The 17,250-nt window shown below is 48.6% G+C and overlaps 8 protein-coding genes across 8 annotated transcripts; 5 read left to right on the forward strand and 3 right to left on the reverse strand.

Annotated features, from left to right (window-relative positions):
- The first annotated feature begins 59 nt into the window (after positions 1 to 59).
- Positions 60 to 1,354, forward strand: EDB82DRAFT_490379 (class I glutamine amidotransferase-like protein). The gene is made up of 2 exons (XM_025728678.2): positions 60 to 747; positions 803 to 1,354. The coding sequence occupies exons 1-2, from the start codon at positions 213 to 215 to the stop codon at positions 1,030 to 1,032; spliced, it is 765 nt and encodes a 254-aa protein (XP_025588539.1). The 5' UTR covers positions 60 to 212; the 3' UTR covers positions 1,033 to 1,354.
- EDB82DRAFT_490382 (FK506-binding protein 4) lies at positions 1,339 to 3,768 on the forward strand. The gene is made up of 4 exons (XM_025728655.2): positions 1,339 to 1,730; positions 1,881 to 2,339; positions 2,390 to 3,041; positions 3,095 to 3,768. Exons 1-4 carry the CDS (start codon positions 1,644 to 1,646, stop codon positions 3,298 to 3,300), a joined length of 1,404 nt encoding a protein of 467 aa, XP_025588537.2. The 5' UTR covers positions 1,339 to 1,643; the 3' UTR covers positions 3,301 to 3,768.
- A 298-nt stretch (positions 3,769 to 4,066) lies between these two features.
- Positions 4,067 to 6,775, forward strand: EDB82DRAFT_565238 (kinase-like domain-containing protein; the record flags this gene model as incomplete). The annotated part of the gene is made up of 5 exons (XM_065609801.1): positions 4,067 to 4,277; positions 4,329 to 5,253; positions 5,309 to 5,861; positions 6,020 to 6,170; positions 6,201 to 6,775. 5 exons carry the CDS (start codon positions 4,067 to 4,069, stop codon positions 6,773 to 6,775), a joined length of 2,415 nt encoding a protein of 804 aa, XP_065465811.1.
- A 139-nt stretch (positions 6,776 to 6,914) lies between these two features.
- On the reverse strand, positions 6,915 to 9,174 carry EDB82DRAFT_86600 (Endonuclease/exonuclease/phosphatase). The gene is made up of 2 exons (XM_025728622.2): positions 8,239 to 9,174; positions 6,915 to 8,188 (listed from the first exon to the last, which is right to left on the reverse strand). Exons 1-2 carry the CDS (start codon positions 8,725 to 8,727, stop codon positions 7,055 to 7,057), a joined length of 1,623 nt encoding a protein of 540 aa, XP_025588534.1. The 5' UTR covers positions 8,728 to 9,174; the 3' UTR covers positions 6,915 to 7,054.
- Positions 9,175 to 9,608: 434 nt separating this feature from the next.
- Positions 9,609 to 10,648, forward strand: EDB82DRAFT_490388 (uncharacterized protein). Its single transcript, XM_025728611.2, has 3 exons — positions 9,609 to 10,365; positions 10,420 to 10,472; positions 10,528 to 10,648. The coding sequence occupies exons 1-3, from the start codon at positions 9,690 to 9,692 to the stop codon at positions 10,552 to 10,554; spliced, it is 756 nt and encodes a 251-aa protein (XP_025588533.1). The 5' UTR covers positions 9,609 to 9,689; the 3' UTR covers positions 10,555 to 10,648.
- Positions 10,649 to 11,106: 458 nt separating this feature from the next.
- Positions 11,107 to 12,582, reverse strand: EDB82DRAFT_472206 (uncharacterized protein; the record flags this gene model as incomplete). The annotated part of the gene is made up of 2 exons (XM_025728600.1): positions 11,107 to 12,018; positions 12,070 to 12,582. The coding sequence occupies 2 exons, from the start codon at positions 12,580 to 12,582 to the stop codon at positions 11,107 to 11,109; spliced, it is 1,425 nt and encodes a 474-aa protein (XP_025588532.1).
- A 1,029-nt stretch (positions 12,583 to 13,611) lies between these two features.
- On the forward strand, positions 13,612 to 15,086 carry EDB82DRAFT_490392 (uncharacterized protein). Its single transcript, XM_025728589.2, has 2 exons — positions 13,612 to 14,031; positions 14,082 to 15,086. The coding sequence occupies exons 1-2, from the start codon at positions 13,942 to 13,944 to the stop codon at positions 14,940 to 14,942; spliced, it is 951 nt and encodes a 316-aa protein (XP_025588531.1). The 5' UTR covers positions 13,612 to 13,941; the 3' UTR covers positions 14,943 to 15,086.
- Positions 15,087 to 15,262: 176 nt separating this feature from the next.
- EDB82DRAFT_521485 (Ribokinase-like protein) lies at positions 15,263 to 16,551 on the reverse strand (the record flags this gene model as incomplete). Its single annotated transcript, XM_065609082.1, has 5 exons — positions 15,263 to 15,845; positions 15,910 to 16,240; positions 16,306 to 16,385; positions 16,435 to 16,445; positions 16,510 to 16,551. 5 exons carry the CDS (start codon positions 16,549 to 16,551, stop codon positions 15,263 to 15,265), a joined length of 1,047 nt encoding a protein of 348 aa, XP_065465812.1.
- Positions 16,552 to 17,250: the final 699 nt, after the last annotated feature.

Here is a 17,250-nt window from a genome sequence, read left to right on the forward strand (position 1 = left end):
ACAAATGCAGTATTCGGAGACATTCTTTGTTGTATCACTCAAAGATATTTCCTTTTCAAGGCGGATTGTAAGTGGAAAGAATGGCGGCAGGAATGCATTCAACTGAATATTTAAAACGTACACAAATCAGCTCTTCAAGGACACAATTTGTTGTTCTGTACCAAAAACCCCCTTGTTCATACTGTATCTATCATACAACTTTTGGTTGAAACATGTCTTCAAAGCAGCTACGTATCGGCGTTTTCATGCCATCGAGCGTACAGCTTCTCGACCTCGCAACTGTCGACGTGCTCGCCACTATGTCTAGTGAATACCTCGGCGTCATTCCTCTACCTTCTCATGTTAGCAGCATGGCACCTAGCACCAATATCACGTACATCACATCGCCGAAGCTCTTCCCACACGTGGATCTGACAGCTAATCTATCCGTTCGCGCAACACATACATACCAAGATGATGATGTTATGCCGGGAAAGCTAGACATCGTCGTTGTTCCTGGTACAGAGCCAGGTGATGTTTTCGAGGAGGAGGCAAAAAAGTGGCTGAGAGATCAGTTCAACACTGAGGGGGTTGACGTGCTGTGCGTTTGTACGGGCGTTTTCCTATGTGGTGCAGCAGGCATACTCGATGACAAGAGTGTGAGCGGACCTCGAGGGTTACAAGATGATCTAAGGAAGAAGTATCCGAATACCAAGTTTGTGGGGGAAAAGTATAGGTGGATTCAGGATGGTAACTTGTGGTCAAGCGGTATGTTTTTATTCGAGTGCCAAGTAACAAGTACATAAACTGACAAAATATCCAGGTGGAATAACCAATGGCAACGATATGATGATTGCATATGCCTACGCCAACAGCAAACACTGGCCAGCGTCTGTTGTTAGTATGGGTGCCATGCTTACAGATGTAGGTGATCGACCACAAGTGTATGATCAAGGTCAGAAGAAGTTCTTTTTAACGATGGCGTGGCATATTGCACGCTCTTGGTTTTCGAGTTTGATGCCAATGAGAAGAGGATTGAGCAAGATGGACTAGAAAGGTTAAATACTTCCTGAGGTAGATGACAAGGTGTTTTAAAGCCAGGAAGGATAGATATGTCACGTTTGGTAGTTACCCTGTAATGATTGAGTTAGTAGGGGTATTTTGACAATAATAGGTACTTAAAACAAAAAGGTTTTCCCATATACTCTTATTAGCTGCTATTTTCCCTCACATACTTTAGACTCGGCCTGTCCGTTGACTCATTATTGTCTTTTCGTCTGAGTATCTTGAGGCTCTCGTTCTTGCCTCCAGCTAGTCTGTGGAGTCTGCGGCGGGAAAATCTGCACTAAAGCGGGTACCACATGTTGTTGCTGCGACAGCGACCGCCCCGTCCAGATAAGAATTCTTATCGCCGCGTTTGATTGGTAAGATGTGATGTATCTAGTGGGGCTATTTCTCGAGCCCCGAAAAAAATTTCGAAGCTCTGGAGGATGCTTCTCGATTCTTAGTTTTCTCTTTTGTAGTGAACGAGAGTTTTAACAAATCTTCAACCCAACACCATCTCTTCATCTTTTCTCCCACATCCTAATTCTTTATCCTACCTCTTCATTCCCTTTATACACCTATATTATTCTTGATCCAAAAGTAATCTCACAACCGTCACAATGTCTGCTGTTCCTGGTCCCGTTTACGGCCTCGAGGTCCCGCCTGGCGAGATCTTGATTCCTGCCGCCATGGAGTTTCCTGCTTCTGTAAGTTCATCTCCTCGGGCCTTTGCGACGCTCTTGATGTGATGCGATGTGCCTGCTCGGCCGAGCTCGCTTCTAGTCGCTGGCGCATCATTTGCGACGCCGCCCGTCTTGCCAACTAGAGGCCCGAATTCTAACCAGAAAATCTTGCAGTTCCGCATCACCATGGCTGCCGTGGACCCCACCGAGGAGCCTGAGGCCGATGGCGAGGGCAACATCCCTACCGTTCCTCGCTCTACCCTGCGCCTCGTCAAGCGTGCTCTTCCTGGCCTCGATGAGGATGAGGATGATGAGATTGACGACGAGTACCTGAAGGCTCTTCTTGCTGGATCTGACGACGAGGAGGACTCCGATGAGGAGGCCAACGGTGGCCCCAGCGACCCTGCCAAGGCCAAGAAGCAGCGACAGGCTGCTGCCATCAAGAAGCTTCTCGAGTCCGCTCAAGAGGAGTCCGACGACGAGATGGAGGATGCCAAGCCCAATGGCAAGGCCAAGGGCAAGGCTAAGGCCACCGAGGAGTCCGACGAGGATGAGGATGAGGACTCCGACGATGACAGCGAGGACGGTGCCGACCTTGAGAACTTTGTCATCTGCACTCTCGACACCGAGAGGGTAAGTCATACACTGAACACGATGAGTGCAGCCAACTAACTTAGTATCAGAACTACCAACAGCCTCTCGACATCACCGTCAACCACGGCGATAAGGTCTTCTTTGTTGTCACCGGTTCCCACACTGTCTACCTGACCGGAAACTACATCATGGACGATGATGAGGATGACGAGGATGACGAGGACGAGGATGAATACGATCTCTCCCCCGATGAGCTCGAGTACGGCCTCGAGGGTGAAGACAGTGACGCCAGCGACGACCTCGATGGACTTGAGGACCCCCGTGTCCAGGAGATCGACACTGACGAGGAGGAGGCACCTAAGCTCGTTGCCGCCAACAAGGGCAAGAACAAGCGCGCCGCTGAGGAGGCCGAGGGCCTTGACGAGCTCATCACCAAGGATGATACTAAGCTCTCTAAGAAGCAACAGAAGAAGCTCAAGAACAACAAGGGCGAGGCTGTCGCTGCCGAAGAGAAGAAAGACGCTAAGAAGGTTCAGTTCGCCAAGAACCTTGAGCAGGGTCCTACCGGTTCTACTGAGAAGGCCAAGCAGAGCAAGGACTCCAAGCCTGCCACCGGTGTCAAGGTTGTCCAGGGCGTCACCATTGACGACCGAACCGTTGGCAACGGCCGTACTGTCAAGAGCGGCGACACTGTCGGTGTCCGATACATTGGCAAGCTCCAGAACGGAAAGCAGTTCGATGGTTAGTTCCAGTACCACTTTGCTACCGTTACAAGATTACTGACATTGCAATAGCCAACAAGAAGGGTAAGCCTTTCTCCTTCAAGGCCGGTAAGGGCCAGGTTATCAAGGGCTGGGACATTGGTGTCATCGGCATGGCCATTGGTGGCGAGCGTCGTCTGACCATCCCCGCCCACCTCGCCTACGGCTCCCGTGGCCTCCCTGGCATTCCCGCCAACAGCACATTGATCTTCGATGTCAAGCTTCTGGAGATCAAGTGAGTGTAGCAACTGCTATGATTTCTACCAGCCTGAGTTGCCGACTCGACACCAGCCTCGTATAATAATACCCCCTAAAGAGCGGTGGCAGAAAGCAACAAGTTGATGACACGGAGATGCCTGCCCTTTTCAGGCTTCGATATATCGTCTGCTACGCGATCGATATCGTGCTGCATGAGTATAAGGAGCTTTGAACCTGTACCCTCTGCAAAGAGCCAATGTTTTATGCAAAAACATGAGGGGAGCAGTTTAGGCGGCAATCAGTTATGATGGGGCGAGGACCGTCTTGTGTTGCATGATGAATTGGCGTACGATAAAAAGGGTCATTGTTTCTTTTTGCTATTGATTGTGGGATTTCCCTCGTATCTGGAATGATATCGTAGAGTTGAGCAGATAAAATGCTATTTCCTTCCTCTTCATCTCATGATTTGATGTTTGGTCTCTCTTTCCGTGAATTGTGTAGAACCCTGAGCTGGAGCATTGGAATATCAACATGGCAAGTGCAGCTGAGGAAGTCACAGTGACTGGCCCAAACCAGACCAAGCCTTCTCCTATCTACATGAGTTGCCTGGTAGATATCATCTCTACCAAGTCACATTCAGCATGTAATATGCCTACTCTGGCATAAGCAACGCTGTCGTGACCACACGCTTCGGGTGTCATTCTCTTCAGAGTACGGTTATTACATCAATTCATTAATCACGTCTTGCTTTCTTATTCGATATTGATGCAGCAATAACTTTCTTTTCATTACTTAATCTGTAGCATCATGGCACAAACGCTTCTAAAAAAGGCTAGCCAACAGTTCATACGACTTTCTTCGTGCGATTCGAAAAATGCACTCGAACCGCCACCGGACTCTGAGTTAAATGGCCCCGAAGACCCCGATGTGCAGCATGGCCGAAAACTCGACAACGTTGCCTCGAAAAGATGGAAGCCTCTTCGCAGTGCTTTCAGAAATTTGAGAATCAGTGGACGGAGTGGCAGGTTATCTGTTTGTCCTCGCTAATAGCTTGATCTAACTTTCCTAGTTATCGAGACATCAAAGGATTCAAAACCACCCACGGAGGACCAAATCAAGGCTCATCAGTTGACAAAATATGCCTTACGACATGGATCCGCGGCGAAGAGCCCTAATTCGAAGGAAACACTTCCAAAATCGCATCTGAACCCTGTAGCCATGACCTCCAATTCGACCTTGGTGATTCGAACTACTCCAAAAAGGGCACGAAGTTCTCTTCAGCCATTGAACATCATTTCATTGAGTGACTTGGAAACCCCTTCTTGCTCTGAGGCAAGTGCTATACCCTCATCGTTTCAGGAAGAGTCAACAGCCAAGACATCGATTGAATCTTCTCCTTCGCAGCAATATGATGCAACATCCGATAGGCGCTACAATAGGCGGAATCCATGGACTCGCTCCAGCCCTGAAGGTCGAGCACTCACCACTATTCCAGAAGCTGGCGTAGTCCAGGCTCGACCCACGATCGCTACTGTAGAGAGAGCCTCTGCTGCCAAGATCTTTCTCGAGACTCATTTCAACGAGCTTCTGTACAAGCCCAATGCCAGGGCCTTGAGAAATCAACATCTTGAAGCTCAGTTGCGCAGCTGCTCGCTAATGTCATTAGATGAAAAAGAGAAGATTCGGGTGCAGTACAGAATACAGGAAACCTGCCACTTGAGGGAGCTACGAGTAATGAAAGCCAACTGTATTGCTCATAAGTTGAAGGATGATTCTAGGCTTTCGGTCAACAACTACGAACCGCTACAGATTCTGGGCAAGGGAAGTTTTGGAGTGGTTAGATTGGTACGCGAGAAGCCTGCTCCAGGCCATGCTTTCCCAGGACAGGTGTATGCCATGAAGGTAATTCGAAAGTCGGAGATGATACGGAACAGCCAAGAGGGTCATCTCAGGGCCGAGAGAGACTTTCTTGTTGCCTCTGAAGGCTCACAGTGGTTCGTAAAAAGAAAGATCGGAGTTCTGGGTGCTCAACTAACTGAACTTTCACAGGGCTGTCCCATTGATTGCTAGCTTTCAGGACCCGGCAAGTCTCTATCTGGTGATGGAGTACATGCCTGGCGGAGATTTCCTTGGGCTACTGATTCGACAAAACATTTTGCAAGAACCCATTGCGCAATTCTATATTGCAGAGATGATCCTTGCTATGGAAGAGGCCCATCGCTTAAACATCATCCATCGAGACATCAAACCAGACAACTTTCTCATATCGGCGACTGGCCACTTGAAGATCTCTGATTTTGGGCTAGCATTCGATGATCATTGGTCCCATGACGCAGCATACTATAACACTCATCGATACTCACTGGTTCGAGGACTCGGCATCAACATCAAAGGCGATGAGACAGACCAGAAAAGCAACAAGGACATAATGAAACAATTCGAATGGTACCAGTCCGTCGTTTCTGGGATAGACAGACACGGAAGATATCCGTTGGCCAAGGATGGAGATTTGCGAAGCCTCATCGGTTGGAGAAATAGACATGGGATCCGCACTGGTGCTCGTTCCGTCGTTGGAACTAGCCAATACATGGCCCCTGAAGTCGTTCGTGGCGAGCAGTACGACGGAAGATGCGACTAGTAGAGCATTGGAATCATCCTATATGAATGCCTCTACGGACAGACCCCCTTTTTGGCAGAAGAGGGACGAAAGCAGACGAAACAAAACATCGTTGTGAGTATCCCAATTACATTCTAGGCGAGCCGAAGACTGACACAATGTCGCAGGAATTCAAAAAGAACTTCAATTTTCCACGCAGGCCGTTCGTTAGCGAAAAGTGTAAAGACCTCATACATTGTCTGATCCAAGACAAAGAAGAGCGGTTATGTTCGAGGAAGTACCAAACGTCATACCGTACTGGTTTTCAGGGTTCACGATTGACAGATTACTCTGGCCGCTATGTTTTCCCTGGCGACGCAGAAGACATAAAAGCGCACCGATGGTTCAAGAATACGCCCTGGGAGCGTTTGCAGTCTATGCCAGCACCTTTCACTCCCAACTTACAGAGTGATGATGATGCCCATTACTTTGACGAGTCTGAACCTTTTGAAGATTGGTCTGAGTCGATACCCTCCGGAATATACCTCAACACAGAAGATGTACGAGAACTACTGTTTGGGTTTGACACTCACGTGCAGCAGAAGGCTACAGAGCTCATCAAAGTCCCGTTCGATGCGGCCAAACTCCGAAGCATGGATCGTGATATCGATGCAGCAAAGGACCTTGAACCCAGTGAGAAGGCAACTCTGAAGCAGTTTGTCAGATTCTACGGACATAAAGAGCGCAAACGCCCACGAGACATGTTACTTCGGGACAAGAGCACGAAAAAGATATCCCTAAGGATACGAAAAGACACGGCCTTCATGGGTTATACTTGGCGACGAATGCGACCTGGGGGCTACATCGATCCGAGACCAACAGAGACGACTCCAGTCTCTGAGGTTCAAGCTGCGGTCTAAAGCGCCTTCATTCTTGTGAGAAGAAACCCCAGACGGGAAAGAGGAAAAAAGAAGCCAAAGAAAAAAGGGCACAGAAGAGATGGAGAGTAGGTGAGCGATTGGAAAGAGCGTGAGCCTCTTGAAGCTCCTGAAGGTAGTATTATGAATAGACATTAAGCATTAGGCCTTAGTGGCACCTGTACAATCATCCTATCCTCGTTCCATAAGTCATCTTAGTCTTAGTCCTATACAAAAACATCAAGTCATCAACATGATATGCAGCGTCTACTATTAGTTCCATCATTGAGATTTCGACCTTTGCCCAGAACTGTGGTATGTTTCGGACTCTGCCAATGCAACAGGGTCACCAGATACCACAGTTTTGGCGTTACGAATTTCCCATTCAAATTCTTTCAAACCACGAATCTCCCACGAAAAGAAGAGCAGGGAGAGCAGGCCATCAATAACACCAGCAACTAAGCTCAGACTGCTGATGAGCATGAGAATAAATGCGACATAATTCTCAGGGCTGAACCACACAGCAATTAGACAAGCGATCCAGATGAACAGAGCAGCAAAGAAATGCAAACCGCGCCAAAAACGCTGCTGAAATTCACGAGCGCGATACTTTTGGATCATGCCAAGAATCTCATCGTAAGTAGATGCGTGCAGCGAGTCACGGTTGGAAGAGCGGCCGCGCTTGAGCTGGGCATCTGGATTGGCTGTCTGCGCTGCGTCGCCTGAGTGTATGCTGCTGGCGGGGCTGCTGGGAGCCAGGTAGGCACCCGTCTGCAGAGCAGCAGAGGGAGTCTCGGAGCGTGGATCAACTGGAGTGGGTGCTGGAGAAGGAGTGTGCCGGGTGAGAGTAGCCTGAACAGCGAAGTGATCGGAAAGCGAACAAAGCAGGTCGGGATGCCGTTCAGTCATGGAAACGTGAGCGGACTTTACGATCCAACCAGGGGTCGTTGTTGGAGCATCGGGGTCGACACCAGTCGAGGCAAAGATATAATCAAGGCGCTGGCCTCGCGGGTCAATGGTGTCGGGTGGAACTTCACAAATATCGCCCTTCTTGAGGCGGTTCTGCTGATTCTTGTTCCAACGCCATGTGTTGTAGACCGAGTTACTAGTTACTCCATTCTCGAGAAGGTTGAAGTCGGCTGTTGGTAACGGCCGGTGGCGATCCTGCTCAGAAGGATGGTACGCGGGACCGAGAGAGCTGTCCGGATGTAGTACGCGCCAGACATCGCGAACAGGTGCGTGCCCTGTGATGACGCGATGATATATGGACAATGGAAACATGTTGAAATCACCCATACCAACAACAAGATGTCCACGTTCGGCAGCACCACGCAAAAGCTTCGACATTTCCCATGACTGAGCAACTTGATGACAACTGTACGTACTCACGGGTTCAGGCTCGTAGGGGGCGTGAGTCTGATCTGAATTAGCGAAGAGTCACAACCCAACAAACCAAGACGACTTACATGTGTGTTGAAGACCTCAACAATGTCTTTTCGTTTCGGCCCAAAGCGAATTTTTGCACACGCGATACCCTTGCCTACGTACCAGTCTCCTCTCCAAAAAGCGGTCGGGCGTCCATTGAGGGGATATTTGAACATGGTACTCTCCTCGATAGGCCAGTGACTCAAGATGGCGAGGCCGCCTCCGAAAGCACCACTATGATAAAACTTTCCATAGGGAAGAATCTGACGGGTATGGTGACGGATAGCCTCATAATCCTCTTGAGTGAAACATTCTTGCAAAGCCACGATCTGCGGTGTAGGCACAGCGTGTGCGATTCTGCGACCAATTTCGTCCAGTCTCGCGTTACGTTGCGTCGAAATGTAGCGAAGGCCCCAGCAGTTCAGGGTTAAGAGATTAATGTTGGAAGGAGCATTCTGAGAATCATTGTGGTCGACGACTATGGTAGAAGGCGACGTGACATGCTCAGAGGCGTCACTTGCCGTGACCATGGCGCCGGTAGAGTATGCGGAAGTAATGGTGACTGATGTCTCCCAAGTGTGAGAGGGAAAAAGATCGAGACCGCAGATGAAATTTAGATAGACATGTATTCTTACATGCAAAGTTAGAGTGTAAGATCTGCAGATGGAAAGATTGAATTCAGGTGGCGCAATGCCTCGGTTGGGGATATTAGTTAATTACGGTAACAACGCCAGCGAGGTGTAACCGCTGTTAGTGGAAAGGCTAGTTGGTAGGCGTCAGGAACGATTAGTGTCTGAGAGCCACGATCAATGATTGATTTAGAAGATAAAGGCAAAAAGAAGGTGATGCTAAAGAAAAGGAGCCTGGATGTAGTCAAGACGCGTGACGCGCTGAGAAGTTGTAGATGTTAATTTACTCCAATGCCCAATAAAACCAATCTCATGGCTCCTTCTTGTTTGGGGACGACTATCGGTAGTTACGGTGGCTTGGGGAAGGAAATCGTCCGGACTGGGCCTTCCATTTGAAAGAGGGCCCGACCACTAAAATGTGTGGGGAACACCTACCGAAAGTGCCGAAAGTTTACATGGAACATGGAAGGTGCAGAGGAGTAGGTATGGAATAGACTCGTCAAAATATCCCATGCATGTAGAATATAATCTGGATATATGGGATGAGGATGATAAAGATCTACCCTGCAATCGAAACAAATAGACCTCGTGTATCGAAACATACCCCGGCCTTCACAGTCTATGAGTAAGTAATAGCACAGAAGTTTCTAGGAACCTGTCAGTGTCGCGCCATACCTCATCCAGTACTTAGCTCAAGGTACAGCTCCTGTCAGGGCTCCATGTACACCCTCAGAGCCTCATAATTGGTAGGTACCCCTCATCGAACCCCGAAGTCAAAATGCGTCATTCTTTGTTCGTAGAAGCATCTCGTATAACCTGGCCACCTTTAGAACACATTGCTGCCATTTCATTTTCCTGTCTATATGTTGATAATTTGCTCTGTCTATGCTTGTATCATCATTGTGGACGAAAAACCAGCTTCAAACTTCACATACCTTCTCATAGTACAATCCCAAACAAACGCTGCACATGCAATGGCGGCAGTCTTTGAATCCCTTCTCATCAGGTTTAAACCCGTCCTTGTTGAACATGCTGAATCGCCTCCGGCCTCTTTCTCCTCCGTGACCGACCACCTCAAGTCCATCCCGGGCGTCGAGTCCGTCTATCTCGGTCGCCCTCTGGAGAAGCCTGACTACTGGTTTCTAGGCATTCGCTGGGCCTCGCGTCCTGCCTATGACGCCTTCGTCTCCGGCTCTGCAGCTACCGACTGGCATGCTTCTTTGCGTGCTCTGGTGATTGGCCATCCCATCGTCAGCTCAATTGCAGAGTATACAGGTCATGCTGAATCTGCTTTGCATGCGCCCATCACTGAAATATGTACATGCTGGGACATTGATCACACCTTTACAGAGGACAATATGAAGCCATTCGCTTTGGCTTGTAGTGAGGGCAAGCTGGCAGGTCTTCATGGTCTGGCATATGGCGAGTTTGTTCAGGGAGAACATGAGGACTCTTCGGTCATCCCTGGTCGTGCATCAAGGTTATTGATGGGCTGGGACAGCAAAGAAGCCCACTTACAGCACAAGAACAGTGGAAGTGGTAAGTTTGCCACGAGAACCAACATACCATGGCAACAAACTAATGGCATCAAAGCAATCGATGATAATATTTACTACCTGCTTGCTAAGAATAAGAGTCTCGAGATAGTAAGTGCTTTGACCATGGTCTTGGAATCTCCTTTGATAACTAACACCACATCAGTATCATGTGCCGCTCCAGAAGCTTTGATTAGGCACATATCCTGAACATCGACTGAGTTGACGGGGTATGTCACTCTAAAGCTCCGTCTGAAGAATTATGTCTCTCTTTTGTAAATACCAAAGTCTCATTGAATTAAGTAAGGAACAAAAAATAAAACTGAGAATACGCCTTTGAAATCAAGAACATTGAAAGCTGCCACTCTGCCAAACAGCTCCGTCTTGTTTCCCTTTTCGTCCCGATAAAATGCGAACCCATCCTTTGACACCATTTCTATGCCGCTCAACCATCCGATGACCTTTCCTCATCCCTACTCAGTTTCGCGATCCGTCAGGGCTGTGGATCGGCATCGAATCGCTGGCGACTTCTCAAACTTGTCGCCGGAACCATTTACCTCTTCGATACTGCCTTTTCTCTCAGAGACAGAACCCATTGCATCCTCCTTTTAGCTTCTTAATATCCCAGTAAACAACACTGTATTCATCGTATTCCGTAGATCGCTCGAAGGTTGTCGCATTGGCGTTGGAGGACAAACTAAACGCGGTGTTTTTCCGATTCTGTTAAGTTGACAAGGTTAGAAGCTTAGTTGGTGCTGGATCTGTTTTGAACCTCACCAAGTCGAGAGTAAAGCATGTAAAGAGCCATGCGGTTGCATTCCTCAGTGCCAGTGATAGTCACAAGTCGTTCGTTACTGTTATCTTGCGGTTCGTTAATCTTAATCACGCTGTTGCTCATTTGTCGTATCTCATTGATCTTCTGACCGCCCTTGCCGATAATAGCACCGACCATGTCATTCGGAATATAAATCTGCTGGGTAATGGGCCCGCCGGGGATCGCGCCGCCCATGGGCTGAGCCTGAGGAGCACCACCATGTGGTTGAGGACCTGTGTGAGGAGGCATGTGAGGCTGAGCGTGGGGAGCAGCACCGTATGCACCTCCTCCTTGCGCACCGCCGTAATGCATAGGGATGGCAGGGTTAGCTTGAGGGGCTGCATGAGGGGGGTACTGTTGAGGGTAGGGCGCAGGTGGCATGTGATGAGAACGACGGTCGTTGTGGCGGCCATAGTTCTCACTTCGACCATAGTGACCTGAAGAAGGTTGAGGCGAGTATGGGACAACCTGCATGCCTCCTGGAATTGAACCAGCAGGGGCTCCGCTTCGTGTCGCGTACGCGGATGCAGCAGGACCTCCAAACCTATCGTTTAGCTGCTCGAGAAGAGTGCTACCAACATAGTATGTTGCGATGTGAACAGCATCAGCAACACCCATAACGACCAGAGATCGTTCGCTCGACATAGGTAGACAGGAATCAGACGCGTTCAATCGGGCACCAGAAGCTTCCTGGATCTCGCGAATACGAGCGCCACCCTTGCCAATGATAGAACCGATTAGAATATGTGGAATTAGTAGTCGCAGAGGATACGTCTTCGAGGATGCAGTTGAGGATTCGTTGAGGGGTTCGTTGTTCAATGTTCGGATGATCAAACCAAAAGCCTAACTCACGTTAACGGAAAAAATCAATGGATTCGGAAGAGATCGGTATACCTTAGCCACAGCGTCCACTATACCGCTGACAGTAAGGATGCGTTCGACTGCTCCCTTCTGGTAGTCACTGACAGTGCACTTGGCGTTTGACAGCTTCCTAATGTTAGAGACGTTCTCGCCTCCCTTTCCAATAACAGTAGCGGCCTCCGGGCTAGAGATAACAGCCCGAACATGAATCCAGGAGGTCTCATCGTGGGCGGCGGCAGATGTCACGGCATTGGACGAAGAAGCAGCAACAGTTGCGGCAGCCGAAGCTTTGACGTCGGATGCTGGATCCAGGGCGGTATCGTCGTCGTCTTCAGACTTGGAGGCCCCATTGACCTTATCGTCGTGGTCATCCGCAGGAATGTCGACGGGAGCTTCAGGGACCTCGACATCGTCGTCGTCGTCGTGCTTGATCTTGTCGAGAGCAGGTCGCTTAGCGTCAGGTTGATCACCAGAGCGCGAAGGCGAGGAGGCTTCTTCCAAGGGGCGCTTGGCCGACTGGGTGGGCTGAGTAGGAGAAGCAGACATTTTTGTTGTAATTGGTATGTTCACACGAATTTAGTCCTTTAGACACAGTCGAGAATTTGAAACGTTTCGTTCTTTTTTATTGCTTGTCTTATATACACTCAGGGGTTTTCGAAGGAAAACGTGCTGGTGTAGTGACTTTCGCAGGGTGCGCGCTTCGGTGAAGTATTCGTGAAGTGACTGGTGTCGCGCAAGGACGGTACGTGTTGCGGGCTGAATTGAATTGAATTGGATTGGATTGAATGGAAGGAGAAGGGATTCGAGTCTCGTGTGTTTGGAGGACGGGTTCCAGAACTCTTTCAGCGGGTGTCAAATTGGTACCCGGGAAATCTCCTAGATTGCTTTGTAGGCGGGAGAGAGAAAGGGCGGAGATGATGATCTCGTGATGAGGATGTTGAACGGTTGTGAGGAGATTGTGAAGCGATCGATACTGGGATGGACGGACTTCCTTTAAAAAGCAAAAAGAGGCAATGCTCAGCTCAAACCTTCTGACTGCAGCGGAGACTCGAGGTTTATCGATCGCAATCTATCCGTAGCTCGAAGCGCGGGAGCGGGTTTCGATAGGTTGATATCTCGTCGCGAACTGTCGAAAGACGAGAAAGGGACAGGCTCTCTCAATGTATCGGGGCGCGGTGTTTTAACTTAGTATATAGACTAAGTTAGGTTGTCGCAAAGGACCGATCCTGGGAAAAGAAGGTTAAGAGAGAAGAAAGAAAAAAGTAACCCTCAAAAAACGCGATTATGAACAATCGCCGAGAATGAACAAGACGAAAAATCTTACGAGGATAAAAAGGGAAGGGGGAGGAGAAGGGGGAAAGGATACGACACGACAAGAGAGGTCGATAGGTGCTCTTGAGTTGGGGTGAGGAGATTGGGAGAAAGCGGGAGAAGCAGCCCTGCGAGGATCCATCAGATGGAGAATGCTGAGAACGGGTCACGTGCATGGCGTCCATTGAAGAAGCTTGGGCCCTGCAGCGTTCTTACCCACTGAAGGTGAACTCCACAATCAGTACCTTCCTACAGTGCTATATCATTAACAGTTGCCTGCGACTTAACAATAGGGAAGTAATTAGGAGACAGAGCTTTGGAGCTCATATTTTATTCGTAGCTCATATTTAATTTGTTACTTTCATAAGAAATACTAGAAAATTGCAAAATTTAAACACTATTACGATTGAAGGTACGAAAAGCCACGACAGACAAACAAACACCAACACCTTTGAGACGCGCCCACAACTTCTATTGGCTCCTCTTATATATATTAATACTCGTTTATCCCAGCCGCGCCGAGTCTCATAGCAAACATATCTTGTTCACAGCTGAATTGTCAAATCATATCATTCCCAGACAAGGTCTCGAACTATGGCATCACAGGCATACACAATCAGTCTCGACCAAACCTTACGGGAGCTCCAGCAACAAGTCCGCAAACATGAGGAAGAGCTAGAAAGGGTATGGGCTCGCATGGTCTCTGAGACGTTGTCATATACTAATCTCGAAAGCTTCGTTCAAATGAACTGCGTCTCCCAGAGTCGGTGGCGGGTCAAACGCGGGTCATCCAAGCAGCGTTCAAAGAAGTGACAGAGTCAGACCCCTTTCTCCCATCACCAGACTCTTTGCTACCGGCGCTGCTAGCTCTGCGTAGATCCCACCAAACAGTTCAAGAATCGAATATCTATCTCGATTCTCAGCGCTCAACACATGAGCAGCTATCGCGCCGGCTTGAAGCTGATGAGGCGCGTCTCAAAGACCAAAACCTTCTTGGTGATGCACTGACCGCGCGAATACAATCACTACGCGATGAAGTGGATGCAAGCACCAATGTCACTCCAGGAGAGGGCGCAAAGGAACAACTACAAGAGCTCAGAGCGAAAAAGAAGAACTTTGATAGAGATACTACCAAGCTCATGAAAGTTCTGCTTCAGTTTATCGCCAATCATCTGGCGCCTATGCTTGCAGCGGAAGAGCTGGGTGGGCCAGTTGTTGGCGATCTTATGGATGTCGACGGAGAAGCTTTGGCTGCTGGGTTCAATGCTCAAGGAAAGCTTAAAAACCAAAAGGAGGCTGCCGACAAAGACGACAAGAGGCAGCGCAGGATTGACGAGATCTGGGGTCAAGCGGCTGTTGAGGGATCTGGGCGCCAAAATGAGGTCACGGCAGCAGCGGCAGAAATGAGGCAGCTCACAGAGGAGCTTCTTAACACTCTTTCTGAAGCTCAGGGTGATAACTCTGCATCCTACGTACAACTGTCGCGTGAATCAGCAGCTGCGCGATTCTTGGTGAGATCCAAAATTGCGCAGTTTCACCCAAGAGATGCGATGAGGCTCAGACTGGTCGATTTCGGACGAGATCTCGAAACTTGAAGATAGATAGTATTTTGGATGAGGATCTCTGGTAAGCTGTTAATATTGGACAGCACATCTCTATGCGAGCCGCAATATCAATTCCTCTGACACAGCGTATATACCTTGATAGGGTACTACTAATGGTAGGCACTTCGTGTACGACGGCATGTCATGTCAAGCGTATTTAACCACCAAAAGAAATATGAACAGACCCTATAAATACACAATTAATTGACGCCTTTCCCCAGTGTTCTCTACCACATTGTATCTATTCTTAGCCATTTCTACGCCTAACCAGCCATGCCAGCTCAGCCTATACAGAACACACCGTGGGACTTCTACATGGCCTTCGCCTGGTACTGTGTCACTGGCGTCCTCAAGCAGTCCAAGTTTCTCACCAGCTGCAGCTCAGCCGCCTTGCTTTTCACGAGATGCACCTTTGTCTCGTTTTCCCGATCCTCGGCCTTCATATCACCCGTCGTGCGCTCAACGACCTTCTTCATACCCTCGCACGTCTTGGACAGAACCTCATGCATACTGCCCAAGACCTTTTCCGCCGCTCGCGCAAGCGGAAGTTCAGTGGCCGACATAGAATCGTCGCTGAGCCAGCTAGCCGTGTGGCGCAGATTCTCGTTGGCGTTGAAAACAGCCTCGCGCATACGAATCACCATGAGGGCGCCAAACATATCGCCCGTGCCGCTGAAGTAGCAGTTGATTGATGGGAAGACGATCTTAAAAAAGCGTGCTTGACCGGTGGATGTCATGGTGGAACCGACCACTGAAAGGTGCGACGGGGGGTGATCTGGTGCCTCAAGATTGACCGATGTAATGACGACGTGAGGAACTTTGTACTTGTCGTGAAGAACCTGTATAGCCTTTCGGAGGCTGTCCATGTCGTTGATCTTAACCTCTGAGAGCAACCTTGTTCATGGTTAGCGAATGACTTGCGAATCACATACCATGCCACAAAAGCTTCAGAACGTACTCGGCCTCGAACTGGTTTGGGAGGATGAGATCAGCATCATGGATGAGTCTCTTGTAAGCGGGCACAACTTCCGGAGAGACGTAGATCTTTCCATTGTCACCCATGACGGGGTCAAGAGCCCAGAAAAACTTTCCCGGTGTGTCCCTAGATTTGTCCTTGAGCTCTCGGCCTATCTTTCCGACGGCATCAACGGCTTCAGCGCCTGGGATGTAACCAGAGAGCATCACGTCAAAGTCATCCAGGTACGACTGTTTCAGTCCATCCCACAAGTCCATAATCTCTTGCGCTGAGACTCTCGTTCCCTTCCATTGCCTGTATCCAGTATGGTTGCCTTTTTGGGTAAAATTGTATTTTAGATACTATTTCATTCCTGTCGTGTGGATTGTGTAAACTCACTGAATTGGACTGTGTTCAGGGCTGCGACATCACATCCTAGAGACTGCAGCACAAAGACGGCAATTTTGTTACCCACGTAACTAGGACTCGTCAATTTCTCTTTGTTTCTGCGATGAAGATAAGACTTACCCAGAGACAACCTATAAAGACCTATGGTTAGCTTTGATTGAACGTACGACAATGAGCTCGTCCAAGGTTACGTACATGGCTTGCCACCGCGAGAACCCGCGTATCCGGTATAGACATGATGAAGAGATAAGAAACAATTAGAAGATATTTCTATTTGTTTCTCAACAGTGAATGAGTTTTGTAAAGATAGGCGAGAGTGAACTCAGCCAACGACGTCTTTGAGTCGTAAAGAGAGACGTCACTGGACAAACCCTCTTGTTCTACGTCAGTAAATAGGCGTAGACTTTTAGAATGGTCTATCTCCAAAATTCGGTAGTTATAATGCAGAGTCTTATAAGGAGAAACGGGACAAAGTATAAAAGAGAAAGGGAAAAGAGTCTTGAGTTTGACCAAGAAGTCGAGGGTAGTTCTAGAACTCGGTTGCGGCGTCTTTGGAGCTGGATGCGCTTATTAGTCACGAGTCTAAATCTAAGAAATTTGACTCAAACTGGGGATGACAAGCCGGACTTGATACGAATTTGTACAACACAAGTATCGAAGGCTTGCTTACCTTGACTCTATCTATCTGTTCCGACAAGTAACAGGATTGAATTACTCAAACTGGTACTTAGTAATAATGATTCTCTAGACTTTGGAATATGCCATTGAGTCAACGGCCAAATGTTGCTAGTGAGTTCTATTTAATCTCGTGCCCCGCCAGCCTCCGATAAACTGCCCCGCATCAAGACTCAGTCACTACTATGTACGAATGGCTTCATGAATTTATCATGGTGCTATTTGATGTGAGATGTTAGTGGAATTGAAGCAATGACTGGC

Source organism: Fusarium venenatum (genome assembly GCF_020744135.1).
Source record: "Fusarium venenatum strain MPI-CAGE-CH-0201 chromosome Unknown EDB82scaffold_1, whole genome shotgun sequence".
In the NCBI taxonomy this organism is placed as follows: Eukaryota; Fungi; Ascomycota; class Sordariomycetes; order Hypocreales; family Nectriaceae; genus Fusarium; species Fusarium venenatum.